Source organism: Rousettus aegyptiacus, unplaced genomic scaffold (assembly GCF_014176215.1).
Source record: "Rousettus aegyptiacus isolate mRouAeg1 unplaced genomic scaffold, mRouAeg1.p scaffold_m13_p_1, whole genome shotgun sequence".
NCBI lineage: Eukaryota > Metazoa > Chordata > Mammalia > Chiroptera > Pteropodidae > Rousettus > Rousettus aegyptiacus.
The window spans coordinates 34,873,641-34,888,893 of NW_023416284.1; the positions used below are offsets into that span (position 1 = coordinate 34,873,641).

General features: G+C 33.5%; 1 protein-coding gene and 1 pseudogene across 2 annotated transcripts in view; one reads left to right on the plus strand and one right to left on the minus strand.

The window, feature by feature from the left end:
* The window catches only part of SCP2 (sterol carrier protein 2), a 93,535-nt gene that overhangs the window by 33,793 nt on the left and 44,489 nt on the right, over positions 1–15,253 (plus strand). For both annotated transcript variants that reach the window (XM_016120334.2, XM_036234069.1), the window contains 4 exons: positions 6,790–6,853; positions 10,161–10,247; positions 11,409–11,556; positions 12,709–12,856. In XM_016120334.2, the coding sequence (XP_015975820.2) occupies positions 6,790–6,853; positions 10,161–10,247; positions 11,409–11,556; positions 12,709–12,856 (447 nt within the window). The remainder of the gene's footprint in view (positions 1–6,789; positions 6,854–10,160; positions 10,248–11,408; positions 11,557–12,708; positions 12,857–15,253) is intronic.
* LOC118605483 lies at positions 13,669–13,784 on the minus strand (annotated as a pseudogene).

The following is a 15,253-nucleotide window of genomic DNA, read 5'->3' on the forward strand; positions in this document are numbered from 1 at the left end:
GGTCTAAAACTGAAGTCTTAATTCTTTCCTTGAACTTCCCTATTTCCTGTCTGTTCTTCCTGAAGTTTTCCTCATTTCATAATAACTCCTTTTTTCTAAGACCTTTGGCCAAAAACCTTGGAGCCATCCTTAAGTCTCCTCATACTCGACATTCAGTATATCGGCAAACATGTTTAATCATTTCTCAGAATATCCATTTTTCATCATTTCCACCACTTCTAGTATTTGCAAGCCACCATAATTTCTCGCCTGCATTATAGGAGTCTCCTAACTCATTTTTCTGTTTCTGCTTGCATACTTCTATAGTAACTTCTTTGTTTTACAGTTAGAGTAATGCTTTTAAAGATCATTTCACTCCTCTGCTCAAAACTCTCCATCGTGTTTTCATCACAGTTAAATTGAAACCTATAGATCTTACGGCCTACAGGCTTCTAAATGACCTGATCCCCGACCCTCATTAGCTTTCTGATCTTATCTGTCATTTTCTTCTTTTACCACTCTGCTCCAGCCATACTATTTTTTCTGTTCCTCAAACACAGTGAGCACATTCCTACTTCAGGCAGAGCCTTAGCCTTGCCATTTCTACTTCTGGAATGTTCTACCCTAAGGTATCAGTGCTAGCTCCCTTCTATCTTTGCTTAAATGTTACCTTCTGTTTTTTTCATCACTCTCCTTCCCAGAATTTTTTCTCCTGTCTCCTGCTTTATCATTTTATATACCACTTACAAAAATCTGGCATGTATATTTTTTCTCGACTGTCTCCTCCAGCCAGAATTGAAATTCTGCACAAGGGCACAGATTTTGTTTGTTTTATTCTTTGATCATTGACTGTTACTTAGAACAGTGCCTGGTATTCTGTAATTAATTAATTAATCTTCAAAGAAAGATTATTGACCATTCAAACTGAACTAGAGCCCTCCTGTTATCCTCTTTCATAGATAACCCCCTCTTGCTTTTCTTCATAACGCTTAGTACTATTTATATTTATATATGTGTTGCATATGGTTTTACTTGTTTAAGATTTGTCTTTCTTATTCATCTATAAACTCTGTGAAAGCTACATTAGCAGCCTAGCCCAGTGCTTGGCAGGTAACCTAGCCAGAAGAAAGCCCTTTTACCCTTTCTCTTCTGCAATCCTAGCATATTTAAATACTCAGTAAACATTTGTTGAGTGACTAAGTGAATTTCCAAAACCTATGTCATCTCATTCAATTCTCACAACAATCCATTTTGGGTGGTGGTATTATTTCATTAAGATACTAGCTTCAGATGGGAAATGAACACACAGTGTAAATATATACATGTTTTACTGTTAAAGTGTACAGATGAAACATTGGACTTTGTTAACTGATGTTGCCATAAAAAAATTAATTTCTTTATTTTTAAAAAAGATTCTGGCTTCAGGATCTCATATGTGTGTTTGTACATGTTTATTTACTTTATTGTGTTGAGAAAGTATCCATTAATTTTGATTATCTTGAGCTTTTTTATTACTTTTAAGAATGGGTATTACATTTTCTCAAGGGCATTTCCAGCATCTGTGGTGTTATTTGGACCATACGCTCCACTTAAGTCTATTAATAGAATATTTTATTAATGGATTTTTGATATTAAACCAACTTTGCATATCCTAATAAATCCCATTCGATCATGATATATTGATTTTTTAATGTCGGGTTAGATTGTCATTATTTAGTACTTTCAAATCAATATTGATAAGTAATATTGGTTTGTAATTTTCTTTATTAGTTATATCTTTATCAAGTTTATTTTATACTTGTTTCATAAAAAGAAATAAGAAGGCTTTCTTCACTTTTAATGCACTTTTAAATTTATGGAGCATTGGGACTACTTGATGTTTGTAGGTTTGGTAGAATTCCCTGTGAAACCCCATCTGGGCCTGTTTCTTTTGGGGGGCAAGGTAATAGTTGCTTGGTAATCATCTATTTCTTTATGTTTAAACATTCTATCTCCATTAGGATCAATTTTGACAGTCTATATTGATCTAGGAAATTATCTCATTTAGATTTTTAAATCTGTTTGTATAAATATATCTGAAAAGTAGTCTTTTACAATTTAAAAATTTGTTTCTGTTTAGTGGTATTTGCCTCTTGTTATTTATTATTTTTGGTTCTTTTATGCTTTCTCCCTTTTTTCTTTATTAAATTAGGTAGTAGTTTATATTACTAACTTTTTCAAATAGGATTTTGATTGATTAATTATTTCTGTTCTTTACCCCATTAATTTCTGCTTTTATTTTTCTTGTGCTTTCTTTTAGTTATTTTTCTGGCTTTTTGAGTTGGGAATTTATTTTTTAAAAATATTTAAATATTTAAAATAATTTTTAAATTTATTGAGATATAATTTAAAAACTATGAAATTCATCCTTTTAGTGATTTTTAAATATATTTTCAGAGTTGTGCAACCATCATCACTATCTAATTTCAGAACATTTTCACCACCTCAGAAAGGAAACATCAGACCCATTAGAAGTCCTCTTTATTAGCCTCTTCTCTCAGGCACCTGGCAACCACTAATCTAGTTTCTGTTTTTATGGGTTTGGCTATTTGTGACTGCCTTCTTTCACTTAGCTTAATGTTTTCACAGTTCATTCATGTAGTAGTGTGTATCAGGACTGCATTCTTTTTTTATTGATGAATATTTTATTTTATCATTCTTTTTTTCTTAATAACTGTTTTGTGCTGTGTATCTACCTGATTACCGCTTTAAATATATCATATTGTTTCTAATATGTAGTATTTTCAATATCATTATTTTTCCAAAAGTTTTGTAGTTTCCCTTTGTATTTTGTTTTTTTTAACTTGAGTCGTTTCATGGAAATATTATTTAAATTTCTAGGTTGACGTAATCTTTCATTTTATTAATAATTTCTAGTTATACTGAATTGTGATTTGAAAGTAGTTTTTAGATTTGGAATTCCTAGGTCTATGGTGTCCTCTTATGTCTGCGTAGTAAATTCTTGTTTCCGTAGTAGATTTATTGAAAGATGGATTATGTGACCTCTAATTTGTGTGTGTGTGTGTGACATAGGACCTTAAAATTTTTCTCCTTTTAAGTTTTTTCTTTCACCATTCAATTGCCAAAAGGTGCCTTTCCCTTTCTTTTTGCCTTTTTTTTCTCCCAGAAGCATTGCCTTTCAAAGATCACCAGCCCAAATGTCCTATACTTTTCAAACCCTTCCCCATAGTCAAGCTTTAATCTATAGGAATATGTTTTTCAATAATTTCACAATTGGTAGGGAGTCCTTCTCTTCCTGGTCTAGTTTTAGAGCAATTGCAGGCCTGCCACTAGCTCCCTCTTTTCTTGTCTGCAGCTTTTCTTCAGATTGACCTCTTTTCCCCCAACGGCTTGCTGTGGGAGCATGAGCAATTGCTAGTTAGGCTTTGGTAATTGTTTCCCATTCTTTTTTTTTTTTTTTTTTTTTTCACTTACAGATAATTTGGATTTTTGAGTTTTCTCTTTTTTAAGCTATGCTGAGGGTATGGTTTTGTGCAGTGTTATTCATTCTTATGGAGAGAGACAGGTTTAGGCAGCTGCCATTATTCACTACCTGGAAATCCTGTGTCAGTTGTGTTTTTAAGTTTATATCTTTTCTCAGTTTTCACATTACTCAGTGTAGTTGAATGGTTTCTCATGTAAAATTTGAACTATAAATGTATAGTATTTTAGTTGAAATATTATTCTTCATTCAACAGATTTTTTTAATGAATTATAGAATTTCATAGAATTTTAAATTGTCATTTGAAATTGTTTATGAATGTGCACTAGAAATGAGTACATAGAATATTTATAGTTGCTTACATTGCTCTGTAGAATCAGCAGATTTTTGTGGCTTCCAAGTTTGATTCAAGGAGATTGAAATCTTTTTTATAACAGCATATCTTTTTAAACAGCCAAAAATCTGAATTGGCAGGTCAGAATCAGTAGTCAGCAATGTCTTCATCAGTGCCAGGTGTAATAAATGTATGGTAAGTGACTGGCAGTATATTTTTCAAAGGATCGTTATCTTCTATAGATTAATTGGATCCCATGGTAAGACAAGAAGAAGAAAAGACATCAACACTTACTGAATATCTCATGTCAGGCTCTATGCCAAGTGCTTTCACATAATTTGGCTTCTTGATTTCCTACCAATCCATGCATGAATTGCTTATAAATCTAATAAATGACAATAAAGCATTTGTACTTCCTGTGACAAGGAACTTGGCACTGACAGATGTTACTCATTCCATTTTTGAGGGGTGATTCCAATTGTTACAGTGCTCTTTTTTCATGTTAAACTCAAATCTCTATCCTTATAATTTATACCCATAGTCTTGTTTCTGTCTTCTAAGACTGACAGAATAAGAGTCTTTCACCTTATAGCCCTTCAGATATCTGAAGCCAGCCTGACCGTGCGCTTAATTTCTCTTCTCCTCTTTAACTATTTCTCATTGGACTTGTTTCATGACCCGTCGTCTGCAATCTGATTGCCGTACTGTGATCGCACTTGAGTTTTCCCGGTAGTCACATTATACTGTTAAATCACTGAGCTCGTGTGGAACAGAGCTGCAGAACCTTTCTTATAGTTGCTCCTCCTTTTTCCAGGTTGTCTTGGGTGGTCCAAGAATAGAACTGGGCATTAAATTAATTATATTCTTATTTTTCCTATTGATAAATTTTGTTGAAGACTACTTGGATCCAACATTATAGTATTCCCTTCCAGCTTCAGATTTGGTGAGAGTGCCTTTGATTTCCTAAACTAGAGCATGGCTGAGGTTAGAAGTTAGTTATTACTAGAGACTTTTCTCTAAGTTAATGCATTAATCAATGCTGTTGTTTCCCAATGTATGTTCTATGGGACATTAAGCTCATAAGATGCTCTATAATGGGATATGCTTCATACTTTAACTTCCTATTGAATAGTCATAATACATATGCAGTAGTAATGGCTCTGAATAAATTGCCATAAAGAAATCTGTTCATTTTGTTTAACCCAGTGTATCAACTTACTTGACAGAAGAATCCTTATACCTTTTAGTAACACCGCCCCCCGCCCCCCCAAAAAACAACAAAACCCACATTACGGTATTTCCTTTTCTTGTCCCAAAAGGTGTCATGAAAAATTTCGTTGTTTTGCTGATATCCAGTTATCATGTTTCATTTTATCTTCCAGTCAATACGATCAATTAAAGATATTAATATGATGTGGCTTGTTCTTAGTGAACCCGTATTGGCTGCCTCCTGATCACCATTCTTACTGGTATGAAATCACCAGTGTGGATGTAATGGAGGAAGAAAGCAAGAGAACTAATATGTTAAATTAAGCTATATTTAGATACTGCAATATGCAATTAGCCCTACAGCCAGACCAGGAGGAAATCTGCAGAACAAAGGAAAATTTCTGCAGGGATTGTGAACAAACCATTTCTCACATCATGAAGGTAAAACAGGAAAACAAAGTCTTTAACTGGTACCCTACACAAAATAAAATCATTAATTCCCTATGGCTAAAATCATGGGAACCCTATGGATCAAAGGCAATTGTCAGCGGGCCTCTCATGCTACATGCTCTTATCCTTTCTCACTCTGTGCACATACCAAAGGAAAACGGGTAAACAAAGTCTTTAAATTCACACAGAAACTAAAGAATAATATATAAACTGAATTCCCAGAACACTTGGGGTCCCTCTCAGTCTCTTTGCTCTGTTTCACTTACTGTCTCCATCTCTATGAATTGTCTCTGACCCTCTGAGTCTCCCTTATGCTCTCTCACTCTCTGCCTCTGAAAGGAGACCAGGCTTTGTCTGTGGAGTGTTTCCTTTTCCAATAAACTTTGCTTTTGACTCTGACTTTGGCGGGCATTTGAATTCTTTCTTGTGCTCAGCCAAGAACCCTTTTCTCTCTCAGTGCAGGGCTTGAGTTCCCCACTACTTGAGGAATTTGCCTTGTCCTGCATCAGATGGAATCCATCTTATTCCCTTTTTAAAATTAGAATTGAGATAAGATTGGCTTAATTATATTTATGTCTTCTCTGCTCTTGATAAATAATAGTTATGTCACTTTTCCTTGGCAGAGAAGATAGAGATAAAATGGAAATGGTGCCTTTTTTTTATTGTATTGTGACATTTTTAATATAACATAACTCCAGTTAGTAAACTTTCCAGTTCTTGGTCTTTCTAGCTTCAAAGGATAATTCAAAACCATTTTATTCTCTTTTATCTTTTTGAAAACAATGAATACGAGTTTTTTTCTTTTTTCTTTTTTTCGAATTTTCATTAATGTGATTGCTTTCGTTTTCCTGACACTATTCTTTAAACTTTCTGTTAAGCAATTTGAAAAGCATCCATGTTCTTATTAGGATATAACTCTTCAAAAGAACTATGAAAAGGAAAGAGAAGAGCAGGCCCTAGAGCGTAGTGTGAATTGTAAAATTCACTTATTCCTGGGGCATTGGGATGTTTTGGCAGACTTCCTAAGTAATTGCTGGCAGTGCTCTTTCTTGCCTTAAAACTATTGTGGTCCCAGGCCAAATTTTCTAGTTTTTGAAATTGGATCCAAGTTATACTAGGTAGAATCGGCCAGTTTGAACTTTTTTCATATTATGTGCCTATTGGTTGATTTAATTCATTAAATATACCCAAGTTTAATGACAAAGAAATACTTGTTGAGGGAATTAATGTTGACATCTTTAATCTGTGCAAGGGAAAATATGGGACACTGAGTACCATTTGTTCATAAATAGCAGAAAAACATTAACTCACTAATAGATATTTACTTTCTTTATAGGAACAAAAGTTGAACACTTTGCAAAAATTGGATGGAAGAATCATAAACATTCGGTTAATAACCCGTAAGTATTTCAGATATATGAAATAGCGAAAATCTAGATTATCTTGCTGTATAACATGTAACTTTACTACTTGAAAAGCGAATGCAAGACCTCAAAGATATTAACCAGAATGTTTTGTCTATTTTTTCTTATAAAAGGCTTGTGCCCAAGTAAACTTTCGACTTCTTTTTAGTTTTAGTTTTTGGTCTGTTTATATTTAGAAATCCATTTAAACTTAATGAGTCTTTTAAGAAAAAATGCGAATGGCTGATATTAAAAGTTGTGATTGGTCAAAGATTGCAACTCCAGTGAATCAAATTTATTGTAATAATTTTAATTGGAAACAACTAGTCACCATTTTAAGCTATTCCTTAAAACTTTTCTTAGTTCATTTGATCAACTAAAATGTTTGTGAAATGCATATTAGTAGCCATTTTAATTTATATTAAATTATTTGTATTACTTTAGTAATGCATTTCGATTACGTTAGTGTCATTAACTCTTACTCTGTTAGAGTAATATGATTTTATCCTAAAAAAAATTCTGAAGTAAAATTACATCATGTGTATTACAGATCATTAAATCTTTAATTCCTAGTGCCTAGCACAGTACCTGGCTCATAGCATATACTTACTTAATAGTTGCTAAACAAATTGGTTCACTGGGCCTTGAATTATTGCCATATTACTAGAATCTGTATAAAAGAAATACCACCAGGTACTAAACGAGTATTAGCCTTATTAAATGCCAACTCTGTGTCACTGTGCTAGGTACTTTTATGTACATATTCATTTAGTCCTCTGAAGGACCCTATAAGGTAGATATTTTTATTCTCATTTGATAAGGAAAATGGGGCTTACAGAAATTGGGCAATATACTCAGGATTATTCTCAGTAGCGGCAAAATAATGTTTGTGTTTTTTCTCCTCCTAGATTACAAACTCCTTGATTGGAAGAACCATCTGTTATCTTTAATGCTTAGCACAGAGGTTAGAATATAATAGGTGCTCAGTAAATTGTTTCTGAATTATTAAACAGATTTTGCCATATTTAATAAACATAAAACCATGACAAGGAACATTTTATACCACAAGTGGATCATTACGACAGATTCCTTAGGACTTCTTGCTACTGCTAGTTCTCCTCATTCTCCTAATTTTAAATTGATGTTTGAATTTAGGGCATACTTAATTAACAAAAGTCTAATTCCATGCTCTAGACCTAAGGGTATTTTATGAAAGATCTAAAGGTATTGTGAAAGCTTTAGTGAATTTTCATTTCTTATATGATAAAATTTAAATTTTTTCATATGACATAATAAGCCTATTATAATTTGGCCCCATTCTCTTTTCCTGGTCTTGTTTCTTACCGCTTTCCTGGATATTTCTAATCTCTAGTCTCATCAGATTACTTGTTTTTTCCCAAATATACTGTATAGGACTTGTTTCTTTGTTTTTGCTTATGCTGTTAGCTCTCTCTGGAATAGTCTTCTGCTATTCTTAGTGAACATCTCCTTACCCATCAAGTCCCAACGCAAATATTGCTTCCCTTAACACTTTCTTAAAGCTTCCTGGGCATAATTATTTTTTTTTTCATGAATTTCATTGTATTCTCTATACCTCTATTATAACTCATCATACTGTATCATACTTAATTATTTATGAGTCTTTCTCCTCTGATAATGATGATCCTTGAATAGAGATTATGTTTCATCTTCGTATCTTTAGTATCTAGCAGGGTATTGGAACATAGTATATGCTCAGTGAAACTTTGCTGTTACTGAATAGTAGAGTTAGGATGAGCAGTCTTAAGGCAATAAGAGCTGTTCCTTGTCCTTAGAACTTGGAGAACCACTAAAAACCTTGGGATTTCCTGAAACTGGTATGGAATTGTGCCAGCATACTGAGAAATTGACAGCAGTGTAGTTTCCTGGTGTTGAGGCTCCAAAGAGCAACTCGACTTTCCCCAGAAAAATCAAAGCTTCCAAGTCTTTCTCTTCATCTAACTTGGTGTCTAACAAGACCCTCATTTATCACTTATGACAGCATTCTTCTAAAGGAATTTCATTCACTCAACAAGTATGTTTTTAGTAGCCTACTATGTGCAAGACATTGCTTTAGCTGCTAGTGATGCAGCAATGAACAAGACAGATAAATTTCTTGCTTGCATGGATCTTCCACTATATAAGTTCTCAATCATGTTGAATGGGCAGATGTTATTTCTGGATGTCAGTTTTATCATTTAAAACTCTTTGAAATGGGCAAGAATATCCTTCTAGATTTGAATCAGAATTTCAGGTGCTAACTTCTTGCACTAGGTTTTGTTAACTATTTATAAGAAGGTTGAATTAAGAAACTATTCTTAAGTGCTTCCTCACAAATTATAAGAATAATTAAATGCTGTGAGAATCTGTGATACGTAGTATAGGATTAGAGATAACACATACCACCTGTCTGTAACTTTCTCCTTGTCTTCTTCATTTAGATGTCCCACAGGTGCCCCAGAGTCAGCATGTTCTTACAGACTTTTTCATTTCTCCTCAATCCTGTTTTTCCCTTCAGCATTCTTCATTTTGGTGATTGATATAACATATACGTAATTATTCAAGACAGAAACCTAGAAGCCAGCCTCAACTCTGCTTTCTTCCTCAGTGTCCCATTTGAGTTGCTGATAACTTGGAGATGAACAGAATGTTAGTGATTCTGTTTCCATGCTATCTTTTAAATTTATCCCTCCTCCCATCTTTCACTTCCAGTTCTGTAATTTAGGTCGTTATCATTTCTTGCCGTAGTTATCACTCCAATTTCTTAGATGGTTTACTTGCTTTTGGTAATACCTTTTCACCATCCCATATCAGTTTTTTTCCTTTGATACAAATTCGATCATGTCACTCCCCAGCTTAATATCCTTTAGTTCCTCATTGCTTTCAGTATAAAAAGTAAACACCATATACTGTCCTTTCATGATCTGACCCACATTCGTTTCTCTTGCCCCATCTTCTATGCCTAGCTGCCACCTTATTAGCATAACAAAGACACTTTTAGCACTTAGAAATTCTAGGGGTTTTAGAAACTCTGTGACAGGAACCCAGGACAAAGACTAGACAGTTTTTTTTGTTATACAGCATATGATATTTTGAAGTTACAATTTTTTAAAAGTTCAATTTAAATAACTTACTGATTAAAGGTTGAAACTGTTTATAAAAGTCTGTCTTTGGGTTGTGAAAAGAATGCTTACATATTATTCTTTCTTTAACTTCTGGACAGAACATCTTCAATAAAAATTATAATTGCTACCTCACATTCTCTAACTACTTGTTTTGCATTTAGGTATTCCCAGTTCCAAGTGGAATACAGTTTAGATGAAGTGATGGCATCTAAAAAAGTTTTTGATTTTCTTACTCTTTTACAATGTTGGTAAGAAAAACACATTTTAATATTTAATAGAAGTAACTGCTCCCCACCCCCAACCCGCCCACCCGGCCATTGGGTAAACCTTAGGCTTTGTATCTGGGTATATCTTTACTGTATCTATATTTGCTTCTGTAAAACTCCTACCAGTGTGGTCCTCACTTGGGAGTGAGTACCCTCACTTTCTTCTCCCACCTAGAGATAGACTGTCTCTTCCCTTGGAAAATTATGTATTTTACTTCTGTCTCTCATGACTTCTACCTACTTTAATTGTATTTATTCATTTAAATGTGATTCAGGAGTCCAGCAGAGTCTAAAGATTTTTCCCTCGAGCATTTTGTTTTCTTAATTGTATACTTCTACTGCAGGAAACTTTACTGTATCATAGTACTTAAGAGTAAACATAACACAAGAAAAAAACCATAGCCCTAATAGTGATAATAGTTGCAATTTGAAAATTGCTCGACAATATCTATCTCCTAGAACATTGAGTTACTACTGCATAGTTCCTTCCTGTGCCTAGTTAATACCTGGCTGTGCCTTGGAGATACTGGCTAGAATCAAGTAAACAAGTGGGTTCAGCTTTTATATGTTGTATTTATCTGCCCATGTATAAAGTCCATCTGAACTCACAGAAGGCCTCTTGTGCTTGCCAGTTTCCTTCACAGCTTGCTCTAAGGAAAAGAAATATTTTGAGATCTCAAGAGTCTTAACCAAACCATGGACTTTCTGGAATCCCCTATTCCATCCTTTCCCCATTTTCAAAAGTATTCCAAGACTGAATTATTTGTGAGGTAGCAGAGTTGAAGCTAGTTAGGCCTATAGTAGAGTCTTTATTGTGCTAAGCTGGGAATAACCTTGTGTACTTCTTGGAAATCCCCAGAAGATGCCTTAAGCATCTACAGAAGCAAATCCAGGATTCTTTGTACTAAAACGTTTTTGGGAGTGACTCTTAGGGACCAAGCAGTGACTGACATCATTAAGTTCTTGATAGAGGTTCAGTCCTCAGGTGAGAAGCATGTGTAAGTTTTAACTGTAGATATCACAAAGAAAACCATCCAGTGACCAGTGAGCATACTCAGCCTTTCTTCTCAGAAAGAACTCCTAGTCTGACATCTTAGGATTGAGGTGGACTAGGTGTAAATCATTATTTTTACTTCCTTTTAGTCCTACTTCAGATGGTGCTGCAGCGGCAGTTTTAGCTAGTGAAGAATTTGTAAAGAAGAATAACCTTCAGTCCAAAGCTGTTGAAATTTTGGCACAAGAGATGATGACTGATTTGTCAAGCACATTCGAAGGAAGCTATATTAAATTGGTATGTCTGAGATTCTGTTTTGTTAATTAGTCAAGGGATTTCTGTTTAAAAACTTCAAAGTGACATCATGTTGTTATTGACTATGTTGTTATTGACTCTGGATATAATTTACTTGAAAAAATGGTCTGGAAAATTTAATATTATAACCGTTCTTAAGAATGTGTTAGGGGAAAATAATTGATTAAAATCTATGCTTCCCATAATAGAGCCATGTATCATTATATGATAATTTTTAACTAACCTAGGTGTGCTATTTGTATTTATTCTGAGTTGGCAAAAATGCCCAGAACTCCAGTTTTACAGAGTTAAATGAAAAACAAAGATTTTTCAGGGCACTTTCTTGATGCTTCAAAATCCTGTTTGAAGATTGAGTACAAAATAGAGGAAGTAAAAACGATGAGAATTCAGACTTAGAGTTAGTTGAATATTTGAAGATAAATACATATATATTAAATATATGCATGCATACATATACATATATATAAACAATTCTTTGGTAAACTATAGTTTACAAAATGATTTTACAGTAATACTTTGAATTTGAAATTGTCCCTAAAGCTTGCCGAAGATCACAAAGCTAGGTTGCTAGGATATGGTAGATATGGAACTTATGCTCAGAGTTTCTGCTTATAGACAGTACAGTTTCCATTATGCCATAATTTTATTCTTTGGAGAGAAGTTCAGGTCACATGACCGAAGAGGTTGTTAAGAGCATGGATTTTGGAAAAATGTTTGAATCTCATATGATCTTCTAAAAGAAAATTGTTTATTTTCATGTAAAATTTCCCCGGTTATTTTTTAGTATATCTGAATCATAATGATCTGCTGATAAATCTCTTCAACCTGTTTATCGCAACTATACATTGTGGTTTGATAGAATTTTTGTTACTTAGCCTAAGATATGGCCTGAAGAAGTTGTCATTTTTATATATCTTATTTAAAATTTTGTCCTTTGTAGTACAGAATTTAATATGTACAGTCTCCCTCCTGGATATCCCTTTATTTGGACTTTGGGTATCATATAGAATCAACTGATACTTCAATATGTGTGATCGGTTCTCAGCTATTAAGGTTATACATATTAATCTCTTATAATGTTTACATAAAAGTCCAGGTTTGATGCCCTTTATTTATATATAGTTTTGGTTTTAGATTGGCTTCGATATTAGTAAAGAAGCTGCCAGAAAGTGCTATGAAAAATCTGGCCTGACACCAGATGATATTGATGTAATAGAACTTCACGATTGTTTTTCTGTCAATGAACTCCTTACTTATGAAGCACTGGGACTCTGTCCAGAAGGTAATATCTTTCAAGAGATGCATGTTAACTTAATACAATTTCTCTGAGAAAATTTCATTGTCACCATTGAACAAAAGAATTTGTTAATCGCCTTTTCCTCCATGTTGACTCTACCATATTGTGCAAAGTGAATGTAAGCTATCTTGATACTGGACTTTTTAGAATATATAGTCTTGGACAATAGTAACACTGAGTGTACAAAAAATTTGTGTTGTGTAAATCAGGGGTACTTATAATGTACTGTTAAGTGGAGGGAAAAAGGATAGAAAATTACATTTGAAATTCCAACTATTTCAAATTATGTTTGAATAAAGCCTTGCAGAAAGGAAAATGGAAAAACTAGTCAGTGGGATCTGGAGAATTTTTTTCTTTTTCATTAATAAGGTGGTTGTACCATTTTCCATTAGTACTAGCAGTGTATGAAAGTTTCAGTCACTTCACATCCTTACTAACACTCGATAGGTTCAGTTTTTAAAATTTCAGCCATTCAAAAAAGTATATAGCGGTGTCTTATTTTAGTTTTAATTTGCATATCTCTGATGACTAGTGAAGTTGAGCACCTTTTCATGTGCATATTGGTCATTCATATATCTTCTTTTGTGAAATATCTGTTCAGATCTTTTGCGCTTTGATTATTGGGTTGTCTTTTTTTATTGTGTTGTAAGAATATATATATATATATATATATTTTTTTTTTTTTTTCTGGATACAAGTCATTTGTCTTATACATGTATGCTATGAACATTTTCTCCCAGGCTGTAGCTTGCCTTTTTGTTTTATTTTATTTATTTTTAAAATTTTTTTATTATTTATGCCTACAACACCTGGTCTTCCTAGGTGGTCTCCCATCCAAGTACTAACCCGGCCTGACCCTGCTTAGCTTTCAAGATCAGACATTGGGCTTGTTCAGGGTGACATGACCATAGACTGTGGATCGTGGCTCCACTGGGGTGTGAACCCAGGATCTTTTGCATGTAAACCAGACGTGCTAACTGCTACACTATGGAACTATGTCCACCTTTTTGTTTTATTAATAGTCTCTCTTGAAGAACAAAATTTAAAAATTTTGATGAAATACAAATTATCAATTATGGTTCATGCTTTTTGTATTCTAAGAAACTTTTTCCTATTCCAGGATCATAAAGATTTTCTTCTATTTTTATTCTAGGAGTCCTATAGATTTCGATTTTATGTTTAAAGTGTTTAATCCATCTTTAGTAAATTTATGTATGGTGTAAGATAAAGGTTGATATTAATCCTTTTTTATTTCATACACATATCCAGCACTATTTGCCGAAAAGACTTCTTTCTGTACTGAATCGCACTGGCACCTTTGGCAATAGTCAGTTGCCCTTGTGTGTGTGTGTGCGTGCGTGTGTGTGTATCGTTCCATTTTTGGACTTTCTGTTTTATTCCATTGATCTACATGTCTTAACTTTTCACCAATACCAAATTATTTTAGCTACTGTACTTATACTATTACTATATTGTACTGTGTAGTAAGTCTTAAAATCAAATTGGATAAGTTCTCCAATTTTGTTCTTTTTAAAAATTATTTTGGTTATTTTAGGTTTTTTGCATCTTGATGTACATAATAGAATTAGTTTTTCTATGTCTGCACACACACACACACACACACACACACACACAACACACACACACACACACACCCCTGGAATTTTCATTGACATTTCATTGGAACTGTAGACCCATTTAGAGATAATTATCTCAAAAATGTTGAATCTCCCAATCCATTAAATGGTATGCATTTCCATTTATTTAACTTTCCTTTTTTTTTTTTAGATGTAATATTTTATACACTGAAGAAAATGAAAACACTGATTCAAAAAGATGTTATGTACACCCTCATGTTTACTATAGCATTATTTACAATAGTTAAAATATGGAAACAGTCTAAATGTTCATCAACAGATAAATGGACAATGAAAATGTAGTATATTTCTATATCATGAGATATTCAACTATAAAAAGGGATGAATTCTTGCCATTTTTGACTATATGGATGGACCTTGAGGGCATTTTGCTAAGTGAAATAAGTCAAACAAAGAAAGACAAATGCCATATGGTTTCACTTATATGAGATCTCACTTAAATGGAATCAAAACAAACAAACAAACCCAAGCTCATACATACACAGAACAGATTGGTGGTTGCCAGAGGTGGGGGTGGGTGGTTGAAATGGATAAAAGGAGTCAAAATGTACAAATTTGCAGTTATAAAATAAATAAGTAATGAAGATGTAATATACAACATGGTGACTGTTATATAATACTGTATCATATGTTTGAAAGATGCTAAGAGTGTAGGGCTTAAAAATTCTCATCCTAAGAAAAATAAATTTTGAAACTATATATGGGGATGAATGTTAACTAGACT